The sequence below is a fragment of the Mustelus asterias genome, chromosome 12 (assembly GCF_964213995.1).
Source record: "Mustelus asterias chromosome 12, sMusAst1.hap1.1, whole genome shotgun sequence".
Classification (NCBI taxonomy): domain Eukaryota; kingdom Metazoa; phylum Chordata; class Chondrichthyes; order Carcharhiniformes; family Triakidae; genus Mustelus; species Mustelus asterias.
The window spans coordinates 92,268,143-92,283,991 of NC_135812.1; the positions used below are offsets into that span (position 1 = coordinate 92,268,143).

Genomic DNA, 15,849 nt, shown 5'->3' on the forward strand with positions numbered 1-15,849 from the left:
ATAAACATACTTTACTTTTCTTTACTTATCTAATCTGTGAAAAGTTTGCTATATTTTCTGTGAAGTTGTTAGAATGTTTAGTTACTCTCTCTGAATGGAGCTAACCTAGACTGACCCACTAATCATCTGGTAACAAAACGGGAGAACACTCAATTTAATGCATTGGTCTGTCTGCTGTTAAGGGATATTTTAGGGTTTTGATTACAGGTCCATTAATAATGGGGCCTGAATCTCTTGGACAAGTGAAATCATTGGTCCTGTCTCCTCAGAACTGTCAGGTATGAATAGGTTTGGACTTAAAAGAGCAGCTTGAGGGCCTGAGAGATCCCAGATTTATTGGAGCTGTACATTTCTGTCATCCTTGTGTCATTATCTTCCACCTCTGCCTGTAGCCACGTTATGTCTAACTGCTTGTCTAACCACCTCTCCTCCTTCCAGTTTTCTCCCTCTCGTTGGGTATTGCTTATTTGGCAGTTCTGGCTGTCACATTGTGACTGCAGTTTGGAAGAGCTAGGGAGAGGGTGGCACAGTGGTTAGCACTGCTGCTTCACAGCTCCAGGGAGCTGGGTTCGATTCCCGGCTTGGGTCACTGTCTGTGTGGAGTTTGCACATTCTCCTCGTGTCTGCATAGGTTTCCTCCGGGTGCTCTGGTTTCCTCCCACAGTCCAAAGATGTGCGGGTTAGGTTGATTGGCCATGCTAAAATTGTCCCTTAGTGTCCGTAGGTTAGAGGGAGTAGTGGGTAAATATGTAAGGATATGGGGGTAGGGCCTGGGTGGGATTTGGTCGGTGCAGACTCGATGGGCCAAATGGCCTCTTTCTGTGCTGTAGGGTTTCTAAGATTCTAAGGGATACAGTACTGTTTGGAACAATGCATAACTTTTAAGTTTAATTTATATTTGTATATTTGTGTTAAGAAAGGTGGAACATGGTTCTAGTTTCATTTAGAGTTTTTTTTGTGAGCTTGGTGCCAGGAAGCCTGGAGGCCCTGTTTGGATACGTGCATTTTTAATGAGGAACTGAAGAGATGGTTACAAAGGGGTTAACAGTTTCGTGAAGATGGGAAAAGACGCAAAGTAGAAAAAACTGTGTTGTTACCTCATGACAGGGACCCAGGGATACAAGGGAAGACAGAAAAGCAGTTCAGAGTGTGTATGTCAGAGAGTGAAGGCAGAAGTTCTAAGCTCTCAAGTAAGAAAACCTGCAAGGATGCTGGGGGACCTCAAGTGTTTGCTCAGAAAACCACAGGAAGAAAAACATTTGCAACAAGGCCAGCCCAAGCAAGAAGCCTGTTAAGAAAGTGGTAAACCTTCACTGGGGTTTTGTGTCTGTAAGAGTATTGCTGGGATAAGATGATAGTGTCAGTTTGAATAATTTTCTGGTGTTGGTATTAAGATCCTTCCAACCATTTTGTCTGCTGTTGTTTATTTTTCCTTGTTTAATCAATGTTTTATTCTCCAGTTCAACAGTAAACTCCAGTGAACCTGTTCAGTAACTTTACTCCATGGTTTCTTAAAAAAAAATAAAGTTAGTATATTTTGTTAAGGCATGACTGAGGATAAATGCTGAGGTACCCAAATCCCAAAGGGAAACTTGAACTAGCTGCCAAAATGTTTTTTTGTAATTTGTATATTATGAGGAAGTATTCTAAAATTAGGAAGTGGCATCTCAAGTGAATTATGATGATTTTATATTAAAGTAAATGTTTATTTTTAAAAAAAATTTTTTTTAAAGTACACTTAAAATAGAAGAAAGGCTTCACATAATTAACAGTACGTTGAAAAAAAATCTTAATTTAGATTACACTCAGAGCTAACCTTCCCTTTTCCATTTGGCAACAATCCTTATAGATTTTTAAATCAATAAAATTCTTCTAATTTTACCCCACAATGCCCTTTTGCCCTTAAGATGTCCTCAGAGGCTAACAACAATAAGTGTCCGGGTCTGGCCTTGTCCACGCTGTATTCTTGGAGGTCTGATAAGCTGCCACAATATCTGCTGGGAGATGTAGGCAGCTACCCCCTCACACAGACTTCAGTGTTTTCTTAAGTGCGTTCTTTCTCTTTGATTTCTCTATCCTCCACTGCTTCAACCAGTCTCTCAGAAGTACCCTTCTGCCAGAACTGATCAAACTCCTTTCTTTACTTTAGTTCCTATATTTTAAAAAATAATCTTATCCCCTCTTTGCCTCACTTATTTAGAATTTTACAACGTGTATACGTCCCCCTTTGAGCTAAAAGAACCCACTTCAAAACTATGGGCAAGATTCTCCAGCCTCCCAGCCGCACGTGTTTGCTAGCAGCGGGATTCTCTGGTCCGGCTGCTGTCAATGGGAATTCCCACGCCGGCAGGAAAACCGCAGGTGGGGGTGCGCTGCTGGCGGGACCGGAGAATCCCGCCGACCTGAATCCTGGCCTCCTTTTATTGCCCTATGTAAATTCTTATTGAAGTTCCTCTTGGTTTATGAATATAGCAAAACTACTTCTTAATGTTGCTTTAGACCCTTGTAATCGCTCTGTCTCTTAATCCAATCGCAACAATCGCACCCCCACCAGCCTGTTTTCCGGTACATAAGAAATGTGACGGTGATATTACTAAAAGAGAAACTTATAATTTCTCATTTTCTTGACACTATCAAGCCAGGTTTCACTCTGGTATCTGATTTGTATTAACATCACTTGTGATGGTAATAATACATAACAACCAAATCTCATCCAGTATTAACACCACCATTAATAAGATATAATTCCTCACTGTTCTACCAATTGTACCAATTTGTATAAAAATAAACCGAGGGAAGGACACTTATTCTTTCCTTTTCTCTGTTTTAGGAAGCATTATCACATTCTGTCTGCAATTCAATCACAACGGTGCTGAAATCGTACAGTGACATTTGTGATGCCCTGGACATCATTGAGATTGTAGTTGGCTTCCTCGCTACCGCAGGAGGAGCCCCAGACAACCAGCTTCTCTGTTATCTCAAGGATACTTTACGGATGGATCGGCGAGTTTTAGCCTGTGTCAGCAAGGTTTGTACACACATTGACACTATCAGGAGAACGTTGCTAGTGCTTGCACAAGGAAAACACTTACTTTCAGCATAGTAACGATACCTGCCTTTTCACCTTGCAATTACGTGTCAGCATCTCTCTTCATAGCTTTTCTATTCTATTTCATTTAATGAATACCCTAAACAGCTATTGGCTGTAATTGTCCAGTGTTTGGGTGATTTTGGCAGTGTCCTAATGCTATGGTTGGAATTTGCAACCATCTCATTTATCCAGATGCATTGTCTTCACATTTCCCCACTTACTCACCTTTACCAACCCAATGCTGTGCATTAAAAATGATTTGACTAGCCAAAGGTATGGCTAAGCGACACCATTTAGCCACATGCATTAACTTTAGTGAATAATACCTTGCACACAATACTGGTAAATAAACTTCACTCGAATATTTTTGCAGAACAAACATTGAGCACTATTCAGTAACCAAGGAAGTAAAGCACTCACAACAATCAAAATAAACTCAGATTACTCTGATTTTCAACTTGCCATCTTATTAACAAATGCACGGGAAGTGTATTCATGCATGTGCTGTGAGATCACTTAACTCTGCAAGATGGGATCTGCAGTTATTTGCCACATATGGTCACACTAATTTGGCTCCTGTCAGAATGATGTCTTAATTTTCCACCTGCATTATATTACAAATTGGAATCTCTTCTTTTCTCCCAGGCGTTTGAAGGATGCAAACTGAAGCACACTCTGTCTCTTTGGCAACTGCTGTCATCTTGGAAATCCCAGGTCATGCTGGGCACAGGAAAGGTGTGAATGTTACTAATCGTAACCATGTTTCGCAGTGAATTTATAAAACTGGAATGAAGTCATGTGAATTGGAAAAGGGAATTGGCCTCATTCATTGGAAAAGTTACCGTTACAAAAGGGAAAGTCACAAGTGACCTCAAAGTTGTTCTAAACTTTTGATTGTTTCATTCTTTACAAGATGTAATCATTGACTTTAATGTCCTTTTGAAAGTGGCGCCCCCCCCCCCCCCCCCCCCCACTCCCTCCCCGCCACCTTCCCACCATTTATTAAGATCCATTTTTCTCTTCTGTCCCCTGGTTTTCATCTGCTGACCCTAACCTCGCCAGCAAAGCTCACATCCCTTGGATGAACCTGGAATTGGTAATGGGTTGAAGGGTTATGGGAGAAGGCAGAAAAATGGGGATGAGGAGCATATCAACCATGATCGAATGGCGGAGTGGACTCAATGGGCCGAATGGCCTAATTCTGCTCCTATATCTTATCTTATGAACTTAGCATCCACATTTCCAAAGCGTTTAATTTCTTCCACGGTTTTTTTTTCTAACCACTCCCTAAATGAAGGGTTACTCCTGAATTCACTTTTGGATTTATCAGTGACAGTCTTGTACTCATGGCCCCCAATTTTGTCCACCCATTGGGCGGCACGGTAGCACAGTGGTTAGCACTGCTGCTTCACAGCTCCAGGGACCTAGGTTCGATTCCAGGCTTGGGTCACTGTCTGTGTGGAGTTTGCACATTCCCCTCGTGTCTGCGTGGGTTTTCTCCGGGTGCTCCGGTTTCCTCCCACAGTCCAAAGATGTGCGGGTTAGGTTGATTGGCCATGCTCAAAACAAATTGCCCTTAGTGTCCTGAGATGCGTAGGTTAGAGGTAAATATGTAGGGATATGGGGTAGGGCCTGGGTGGGATTGTGGTCGGTGCAGACTCGATGGGCCGAATGGCTTCTTTCTGTACTGTAGGGTTTCTATGATTTCTATGATTGTAACATCACATTTGGTGAACAAACAGCATAATTTTACAGCTCCAACATGCAGATGTTTTAATAGCAGTCTTTCGATAAATTAAGGGGGATTGGGTTACAATAATTTTACTTTCTCTTTTCCTTTTACAAGGACCCATTTGAGAGGATCCCTAAGGAATACAAGGATCAATTACTGCCAAAGGAAGAAGCAGAACTGAAGAGCTTTTTTGCATCGACTGACATCAACGTATTTCTTTGGGAGCTGCATGAGATCCTGGTCCTAAAGACTGCTCCAAACAATGGAGATGACAACTTCTCACCCACTTGGAGGTAATATGCACCAGTAGTTAAAATGCTAATAGTGCAGAAAATGTCCTTCAGCCCATTGAGTCTGCACCGACAATATCTATCACTAAAGGCGCGCTAATGCCATTTTCCTGCACTTGTCCCATGTTCTTGAATATTAGGATATTTCAAGTGCTCATCCAAATATTTTTTAAAGGTTGTAAGGTTTCCGGCTTCAACTACCTTCCCAGGCAGAACATTCCAGATTCCCACAACTCAGTGATTTCTTTTTCTCAAATTCCATCTGAATCTCCTGCCCCTTACCCTAAAACTATGCCCCCTCTTGATTGACCCCTCAAACAAGAGGAACAACTGCTCCCTACTCATCCTGTCCGTACCCCTCTTAATCTTATATACCTCAGGCATGCTCCCCCCCTCCCCTCGCCTTCTCCCTTCATTCGGCAGTCGGGATACTTCAGTTGCAAGCAATAAAAGAACTAACTTCACAAAGTAAATCAAAGACAAAAGGTTTAATAAAGAAACTTCATTTCACCAACACTCAGGCCATGCCCTGGGCCACACCAGTTCTCCACACTCCCCATCTGCTTTCTATTTACATAGAAACATAGAATCCTACAGTACAGAAAGAGGCCATTCGGCCCATCGAGTCTGCACCGACCACAATCCCACCCAGGCTCTATCCCCATATCCCTACATATTTTACCCACTAATCCCTCTAACCTACGCATCTCAGGACACTAAGGGGCAATTTTTTTTAGCATGGCCAATCAACCTAACCTGCACATCTTTGGACTGGTCAGCTGACCACTACATCATTTTGCCATTGGTTACATTGTCTACTGGGTCAGCTGATCACAGCATGATACCATTGGTTAAGTTATAACAGATTCCAATGTGATCATTGGTTACATTATAACATTCTCTCTCCAAAGGAAACAATCCAAACCTATCTATTCTCTCCTGATAGCTCAAATGCTCTATCCCAGGCAACATCCTGATGAACCTCCTCTGTACCCCTAATAAACAGCTTGATACATTACTGCCCTTTCAGTCTGGATTAGGATGAAGTTCCTCCCAGATAAATGGGAGGAAGGCTTATATTTTTTGATTAAGATTCCCAAATAGAACAAGTCTGAGTAAACCTGACTCATAGGAACAGCACATAACCTTTATAAAGTTTATGCAATTGGCGCAAATTTGGATAATCTCATTCTGGATTGCCAGTATGTTGGGCACTTTGGTAAAGGGAGCATTGCAATATTAGGGGTAATTTTAACATCCCACCACAGGAACCTGATGGGATCAGATTGGACAACTCTTTTCACAAGCTTTCTGATAGTATTTTGCATTGACTTTGATGGAATGTAAACTTGGATTGAATGTCAAACAGGTGGCCCGCTGGGTTCTTCAGGTTAAAATGACTTCTTATGTGTGCAATGCTTAAGTATTTTTCCAAGACTCAGGTTCAGGTACTCACAGTACTTGGGAAAGGACATGGCAAGTTAGCCTATGAAAGCCCTTTCCCCCAGCACGTTAACTCTCCCTATCATGGCATCATCATCATCACACATCGAGGAAGAGATACATCAATCCTTGGCCATTGGTATGTGTTGAAGTTTCCAAGAATCATGATTTTAGACCCAACACTAAATGCAAGGTCCAACTGGTAGTAATTCTGCCCACATTTCTCCATGGTGCTGAAGCTTCTAAATGGTATTTCCAAGCTGTATTGGAATCGTCAACACTGTCTTTATAAGATCCCGCAAATCAGAAGGTCAAAAGAACAAACATGATCATCCTCCAAGTCATAGCTATGCTAAGTATCGAGGCCTTGATAATCTCAGATCAGCTGGGATGGATGGGACATGTCATCAGAATGCTTGACTCAAGACAGCCAAACGTGCATAACTCAGAGCTATGCCAGGGAGACTGCTCACGCAAAAGAAACTTTTCAAAGAATCGGAAAGCCTCCACGAACCACTGCACTATTCACATCAACACATGGGGAGTAGATGCCCATTCATGACCAAAATGGTGATCCATCATTGTAAATGGTGTCAAGACCTTCAAATCAACAAGTGCAACCACTGCGAGAGAATTGTGAGAGAGGTGGGAGGAGAAGGCAGCTGCTCAAGTCAACATTCCACCCCCCCACCCCCTGCCTCTGCAGTGAATAACTGATGCCCTCACTGTGAGAGAACCAGAAAGGCTCAGGTGGGGCTCATAAACCTTCTGCAAAGCCACGGCCAACTCTGACGTATTACTTAAACCCGGCCGTCCGCAAGGAAGAGCCATCCTCGACGTGAGAGATTGTCGATGATGGTGAAAAGAATGTAAACTTACTTTTCACTGGACTCTGTGGGTGGATTCTTACCAGAAAACAGCAGAGTGTCAGGGTCTGACTGAAAATCGGTGTGTTTCTCACCAAAGAAACAGATCGGTTTCCTCTTCAGATCTTATGCCACATTGTCAAAAAAAAAAGCAGGCGGGCATGTTTCATGCCATCATGCTGAGGGGCGGGGCCTAAACACACTGGTTAAATTGGGCTGCATTGAGATGGGGGTGCCCCTATCGAAGCAAAAATAGTCTCTCCCCACACCACCATGGAGGTCTCAGGAGCTCCCCCCTCCCCCCCGCAGCAAACAGTCATCACCCCTTCCCCATCTCCAGCCCCCACCCCTCCCCGAACATTGCTGGTACCTGCCTCTCCCCCTTCCCCCTTAAATTGCTGGCATCATACACCTCCTCCCCCCCCCCTCCCCCCACGCCAGGCAACCGTTGCCAGAATCCCCACAACTCCCACATCTGCGCCCTGGTGAATCTGGTGGGTTTTGTCAGTAAACTAGTGGCATTTTCATGAGGATATGGGGGAGGTGATGAGGAAAGGTAAGTCCAATGCAGCCTTTCCGCTGCTCCCTGACACTTGATGCCACTCCAGAATTGCCTGCTTGAAGTTAGGCAGATGCTCAATATATCCACTGAACAATAGGCAGACACATCTTATTGGACGCAAACAACATAGAAAACAGATACAGGTTTAGGCCATTTGGCCCATCGATCCTGCACCACCAATCAATATGATCATTACTGATCATGCACTTTCAGTGTCCCATTCCCACTTTCTCTTCATTCCCCTTGATCCCTTTAGCTGCAAGGGCCATGTCCAGCTCCCTCTTGACAAATCTAACGAACTGGCCCCAACAGCTTTCTGTATGGAAACAACAACATCAGGCAACTATTTTCCATCATTTACCCATTTGCAACAAAGAGTCTCTGTGAAGTGAGTGTGTTCCTAGAATCTAACATTGCTACAGGCTGAGAGGAAGTTGCTGAACCTTTTAAATGCCAGCTTTGTCATAGGAAAGGCTCACCTAATTGAAAGTAGAAATTCCGGAAACAGTGAAGTGTTTTCTTTCTTCTCGCCTTTCCTTGTTCTGCCCTTGATCAGACAGTGTTGTAATAAAATGCAGCAGCAGTTCCCCAAACCTGCAATCCCCAATGGCAGCTGCCCAGCACTGATGTACAGAAATCTGGCCGCACCCGCATTATATAAATGACTCTGTCCCTGGAGAATGTGCCAGTGCTGGGGGTGTAGGGAGAGGTCCTGCCTGCCAAAAGAATGTGCAATTGATGTAGCATAATAAAGTGACCCCAAACACCTTCGCAAAGTAAACTGGCAATTAGAAAAATCTTAAGAAGTGAAATCAAAGATCTGTCTATTGGGATTAGCAAATGATTTTGATTTGATTTATTATTGTCATATGTATTAGTATACAGTGAAAAGTATTGTTTCTTGCGTGCTATACAGTCAAAACATACCGTTCATAGAGAAGGAAACGAGCGAGTGTAGAATGTAGTGTTACAGTCACAGCTAGGGTGTAGAGAAAGATCAACTTAATGCAAGGTAGGTCCATTCAAAAGTCTGACAGCAGCAGGGAAGAAGCTATTCTTGAGTCAGTTGCTACATGACCTCAGACTTTTGTACCTTTTTCCCGACGGAAGAAGGTGGAAGAGAGAATGTCCGGGGTTCGTGGGGTCTTTAATTATGCTGGCTGCTTTGCCAAGGCAGCGGGAAGTGTATACGGAGTCAATGGATGGGGGGCTGGTTTGCATGATGGACTGGGCTTCATTCACGACCTTTTGTAGTTCCTTGTGGTCTTGGGCAGAGCAGGAGCCATACCAAGCTGTGATATAACTAGAAAGAATGCTTTCTATGGTGCATCTGTAAAGGTTGTTGAGAGTCATAGCTGACATGTTAAATTTCCTAGTCTTCTGAGAAAGTCGAGCGTTGGTGGGCTTTCTTAACTATAGTGTCAGCATGGGGGGACCAGGACAGGTTGTTGGTGATCTGGACACCTAAAAACCTGAAGCTCTCGACCCTTTCTACTTCGTCCCCATTGAAGTAGACAGGGGCATGTTCTTCACCACACTTCCTGAAGTCGATGACAATCTTCTTCGTTTTGTTGACATTGAGGGAGAGATTATTGTTGCCGCACCAGTTCACCAGATTCTCTATCTCATTCCTGTACCCTGTCTCGTCATTGTTTGAGATCTGACCCACTACGGTGGTGTCGTCAGCAAACTTGAAAGTCGAGTTGGAGGGGAATTTGGCCACACAGTCATAGGAGTATAGTAGGGAGCTGAGAACACAGCTTGATGATGAGAATTACTTTAATGTGTACTGTATTATTTTTTGAGCTTGAAGAATTCACCTTGTTTTATTTCAGCCTGAAAGACACGCTTTCAAATTACCTGGATTTAAAGGCTTCCGACAATCTGCCGGGACTGGAAGACAATCTTTCGGATGAAGTCACTCTGGCGAAAAGCATCCAGACGTGGATACTTGCAGTAAACTTTAAGAAAAGAATTTGACAGTGTCCATGCTGTATGAGCCTCGCACCTTTTCTGCATTGAGGTCTAAGTGAGGATGAAAATGGCCTGTTAGTAATAAAGGCTGACCTGTTTTAATGGCAGCCTACTTTAGTTTTATAAGATTTTGCACTATGTTCAGAAATAGCCATTAGAAGTGAATTATTATGCAGCTGTAAACAATCTGCAACTTTTTTTGTTATAATAAAACAGTAATGTTCAAAACTGGCACTGAAACATCAGTACTCTGCAACATCCTGCATCGAAAATGTGAAATAGTGGGAAGGATAATTAAAGTTGAATGTTCACTGTGAAGAATATACCACCCGGTACAAGTTAAAATCTACTCTTTGTAAATAAAGAGGTACAAGTTGTTTGGCAGAGTGCAACCTCCCACAACAAATCCCATGAATTATTGCATTAATGCGTGGCACTACTTATTGCTCAAGTACCACAATTATGTATTGAGGTTACAGAGGCAGTGACTAATGGTTTCTGAGTGGATAAGGGAACAAATTATTTACCTTCATTATAAAGCCATCTCGCTGTATGGTTTGTATTCTGAAAAGCACAATGTGTAGTGTATAGGAATAGAGGGGGGGGGGGGGAGGCCATTTGGTCCAGCAAGCCTGTGCCGTCATTCAATTTTTTTTATTCATTCATGGGATGTGTGTGTCACTGTCTGGGCCAGCATTTAACGTCCATCCTTAATTGCCCTGCTTGCTAAGCCATTTCGGAGTCAGTCGCATTGCTGTGGATCTGGAGTCACGTATAAGGATGGCTGATTTCCTTCCCTAAAGGATATTTGATAAACCAGCTGGATTTTTACAACAATTGACAAAGGTTTCATGATCATCATTAGACTATTAATTCCAGATTTTAAAAAAAATTAAATTCACCATCTGCTGTGGTGGGATTCGACCCCAGGTCCCCAACACCTTACCCTGCATCGCTGGAGTTACTAGTCCAGTAACAATACCCCTGGACCTTCATCTTCCCCCAGTTAGTTAGATCATAGCTTATCTGTACCTTAACTTCACATAAGCATCTTGGCTCCATGACCCTTAATATCCTTGGCTAACAAAAGTAAAACACCTACTTTAAATTTTCGATTGACTCAACCTCAACAGACTTTTGCTGAGAGTGCTCCAAATTTCTACCACCTTTTGTATGAAGGCAAGCCTGAATGGTCTACCTCTAATTTTAAGGTTGCTCTGTACTCCCCCACTTTCTAACGCGACGAACTCCTTTACTTTTCTTAAACATCAAATCACCCCTTAATCTTCGATACTCAAGGAAATATAAGCCATACCTTTACAAGCTGTCCACATAACTTTAATTCCTTTAGCCCAGGTATCATTCTGGTAAATCTGCTCAACTATTCTTCAGTGTACATATTTAAGAGCTACGTTAGCCAAAAATGGCAACTTTGCCAATTTACTTCGTGCTGCTTTTGCACATCTTTGCTTTGAAACGACCCTTTGAAATTGAAAACAATTTAATATCTAATTTCTTTTACTTTTACAACTGTTGTAATAATTATTTGTCTGTACAGCAATTCAACTTAGTATGTATTAATTCCAAATGTTGTTTGACATTTTTAGTTTAATGTACAAAGGATAATTTTGAGAAGTTTTCAAACAGTTAAAAAGATACAGTCAATTAGAATTGGTTCCATTGTTAATAGGATGTGTGGCCATGAATGGCAAGTCACTGAATAACTAAAGTGGTTAATTACACTCTCTCATACAGAGTTCATTATTAATCTGTTACAAATAGCTTTTTGTAAAATACCATTTAGTGAATCTCAATAAAGGAGAAACTTCAAACTATTGTCCACGTGTTGGATTCTAAAAACCTGCCAGTCTTTGGTTTTCGGCCTTGGGGAGTCACTGTGACCAAACAATCCCTCAGCTAATTACAACAGAAGCATGTTGTGTAAAGTTGTCAGACGTAAATGCGCCAACAGACAAGAGTACAAGAGTATCAGGCACCTCGGGCAAGCTTTCAGCCTTATGCACCCCCACCCCCCCCCATCCTCCCAACAATTAGCTTTCAAAAATGAATATTGGCATGAATAAACATTCTGCATTTGGGATTAAATTTATTTGACGTGGGAAAGGAGGATATTATGATACCGATTGTACATTCTCATTGTTCCACACTTTTCACAGGATATGTTCCGGACCAAATGCACATTTACGATGTGTAATGTGGCTCACATGATGTAATACTTTGTGTTCCTGCAACAGTTACGAGATGGGTTTCTGTTCAAACAATTTCCAATCAATAATCATTACAACAGAGTGGGCCAGATTAATTTGTTTTTTACTCTTTCGTGGGACATGGGCATCGCTCGCTGGCCAGCATTTATTGTTAAACTTCTTACTGTGTTTACCCCAGTCCAACGCCGGCATCTCCACATCAGCATTTATTGCCCATCCCTAATTGCCCTTGGAGGGCAGTTGAAAGTCAACCACATTGTTGTGGCTCTGGAGTCACATGTAGGCCAGGCCAAGAAATGATGGCAGATTCCCTTTCCTAAAGGATATGAACCAGATGCGTTTTTCCAACAATTGGCAATTAAGTTCTTTGACATTATTTACTAGTTTGTAGTTTTGGAATGGTCATGCAGTTGCACAAATTTGTGACACTGTCGTAAAGCAGAATGAGGAATATAATGACATTTTGGCAAAGACTGAGGTGTAAATACATGGAAATTTATATGGGTGTCAGGATGGATGTCAGGATATGTGAGTGTGTATCAGTAAATCCATTCACACTGGGCGTGTGACACCTCACTCCTCAAACAGACCACCTTTTTTCCACGTTTGCCTGCTGGACATTGTGGAAAGCTCAGAACCAGTGGCCGGCCCGGAGGGGGTTCTCATTTTTTCTGCGCCAGCCTATCAGCCGAATGCCAGACAGGCTGAACCAAAACGGGTTGGTCCTCACTCCTGGCCTGTTGTGACCATCTGCCCACCTGGCTGTCTGAAGTCCGTGCCCAGGGAAACTCTAACCACTTGAGTCTATCATTTCAGTTTTTCATTTCGCGTCCTGCGCTGAACATGTTTATATCATACTGATACAGATACAACAAAAATGTCGGCAAAGATATTGGATATAATATTGGAAGAAAGTTCTTAGATACTTGATTGGCTGCAAAGTGTTTTCAGATATCCGGAGGTTGTGAAAATTGCTACATAAATGCAAATCTTTCCTGTAAGCTCTGACATGGTGGGGTTTGTGAGGGGCAGATGTACAGTGGTTAGCATTGCTGCCTCACAGGGACCCGGGTTCGATTCCCGGCTTAGGTCACTGTCTGTGCGGAGTCTGCACATTCTCCCCTTGTCTGTGTGAGTTTCCTCTGGGTGCTCCGGTTTCCTCCCACGGTCTGAAAGACATGCTGGTTAGGTACATTGGCCATGCTAAATTCTCCCTCAGTGTACCCGAACAGGTGCCAGAGCGTGGCGACTAGGGGATTTTCACAGTAACTGTAGTGTTAATATAAGCCTACTAGAGACACTAGTAAATAAACTTTAAACAGATAGGCAAGTGACAAAGAAAAGAAAAGTCTCAATGTAGTACACTATTCAAAACAGAAGGAGCCGAATGCCATTGCTTTGTCCCTGTCCACAAGCTATTGAATGAAATGGAGCAAAAATAATTTTGAACAAACTTGACCAGATGAATTAGACTCGAGTTTACTTTCTTAAAACTCACTAGGTGGCGCTGTTTGTCACATAGTGTGTTAATATAATTAAACATTTTACCAAGAGAAAGTGCAGTTTTACCTCCACTTCTGCCAATCTGAACGTCGTTTCAACTTCGCAGTGTTGCAAACAGTATAACTCCTGAGTCAGTGTGATGCTTCCTGGGGCAGGCAGGTGCACATCACCTCCTACATGCAGATTGCAATGTGATTGCAATTGATGTCCATGCAGCACGGGGGGTGGCACGATAGCACAGTGGTTAGCATTGCTGCCTTATAGCGCCAGGGATTCGATACCTGGCTTAGGTCACCGTCTGTGTGGAGTTTGCATATTCTCCTCGTGTCTGTGTGGGTTTCCTCCGGGTGCTCCAGTTTCCTCCCACAGTCCAAAGGTGTGCGGGTTAGGTTGATTGGCCATTGCCCCTCAGTGTCCTGGGATGCGTAGATTAGAGGGGTAAATGTGTGGGGTGATGGGGATAGGGTCTGGGTGGGATTGTTGTCGGTGCAGACTCCATGGGCCGCCTTCTTCTGCACCGTAGGGATTCTATTCTATGATCTATGATGACAAACCAAGTTAGAGAATTCTCCGAGGATTCACTGATTATTCCTGTAGGTTTTATAAGCTTCAGCAGAGCAAATTTAAATGCTATTTTTTAAAAAATCAACTTCCCACACACTGTGTTTGAATTTTTGAGTGCTGCAAAGATCTGGAGCAGAATTCTCCGACCTCCAGCCACATGTTTCCTCCCGGTGGGACATAGCACGTTGCTTGCTCACAGTGGGATTCTCTGGTCCCACTGCTGTCAATGGGAATTCCCAGTGATGTCACCCCACGCCAGTGGGAAACCCATTGGTTGTGGGGGGGGGGGGGGGGTGAGCTGCCGGCAGGACCGGAGAATCCCACCAGCGTGAATGGGGCCGGAGAGTTCCGGCCCTGGTTGTAAATCAGCACGGATAGTGATTAGTGATAAGTAACTGCACTGCAAACAAAAACCGAAACTGCTGGAAAATCACAGCGGATCTAACAGCATCTGTAGAGGGAGAATAGAGCCAACGTTTCAAGTCTGGATGACCCTTCGTCAGAGCTCAGGTGCTCAGCTCTGACGAAGGGTCATCCAGACTCTCAACGTTGGCTCTATTCTCTCTGATGCTGTCAAACCTCCTGAGATTTTCCAGCATTTTCTGTTTCTGTTTCCGATTCCAGCATGCGCAGTGATGCGCTTTTAACTACACTGCAGACTTCATTTGCTGAAGCATATTTCAAATATTATCACATGCATTGTTTGGCCAGTTTTATTTTTCAATACAGCAACAATAGCAATAAATCAAATGGTTGTTTATTCACACATATCTACTTTGTGCACTTACTCGGTATTTGAATAAGATGCTAATATTTGCCATTATTACAAAACAGATTGAACATTTTAAGTGCTTCCAAGACCAATGAAGTAACTGAGACCAAATTTCCACTTCAGATTAAAACAATGTTGATATTAATGAAAGGGAATGTTGATCACTGTGTATAGTACAAATCTAGTGAGCTGACTTCTGCTACGTCATTCAGAACATTTTTTAGTCAGAGATCGCCAACCAGAAGATGGCAGGATTGAGTTTCACGTCTGACTGTTCCTGTAATATAGTCATCCTCAGTGAATTTATCAGGTCCTGGACCCTCCAACAGAATGTAATGCAGAATCATGGAATGATGCACCACAGAAGGATGGCCATTTGGCCCATCGTGCCTATGTTAGCTCTTTGAAAGAGCGATCCAATTGGTCCGACTCCCCAGCTCTTTCTCCGTAGATTGCACTGCATTTATTTTCCAATTCGAGGATTCTCCAATTTCTTGTTGAATGACACAATTGAATCTGTTTCTGTTGACCTTTCAGTCAGTGCATTCCTGATCACCACCACTTACTCCATCAAAAACTGTTTTCCACATATCTGGTTATGTTTCCCAATCACCTTTAAATCTTTGCTCTCAGGTTGCTGACACTTTTCCTACTGGAAACAGTTTACTCTTGGTTATTCTGTCAAAACCTTGCATGGTTTTCAGCACCTCTAGAAGTTCTGCATCTCTCTAATCGCAGCATCACCAGTCTCTCCATGTAGCTGCCAGAGATCTGGAACCATTCAAGGGCGGCACGGTGGCACAGTGGTTAGCAATGCTGCCTTG

The 15,849-nt window shown here is 43.0% G+C and overlaps 1 protein-coding gene across 2 annotated transcripts in view; it reads left to right on the forward strand.

Moving 5' to 3' along the window:
- Positions 1–11,795, forward strand: part of LOC144501703 (E3 ubiquitin-protein ligase rnf213-alpha-like) — a 181,837-nt gene extending 170,042 nt beyond the window's left edge. For both annotated transcript variants that reach the window (XM_078225645.1, XM_078225646.1), the window contains exons 68-71: positions 2,831–3,028; positions 3,737–3,826; positions 4,938–5,116; positions 9,820–11,795. In XM_078225645.1, the coding sequence (XP_078081771.1) occupies positions 2,831–3,028; positions 3,737–3,826; positions 4,938–5,116; positions 9,820–9,964 (612 nt within the window). In that variant the 3' untranslated portion in view covers positions 9,965–11,795. The remainder of the gene's footprint in view (positions 1–2,830; positions 3,029–3,736; positions 3,827–4,937; positions 5,117–9,819) is intronic.
- Positions 11,796–15,849: the final 4,054 nt, after the last annotated feature.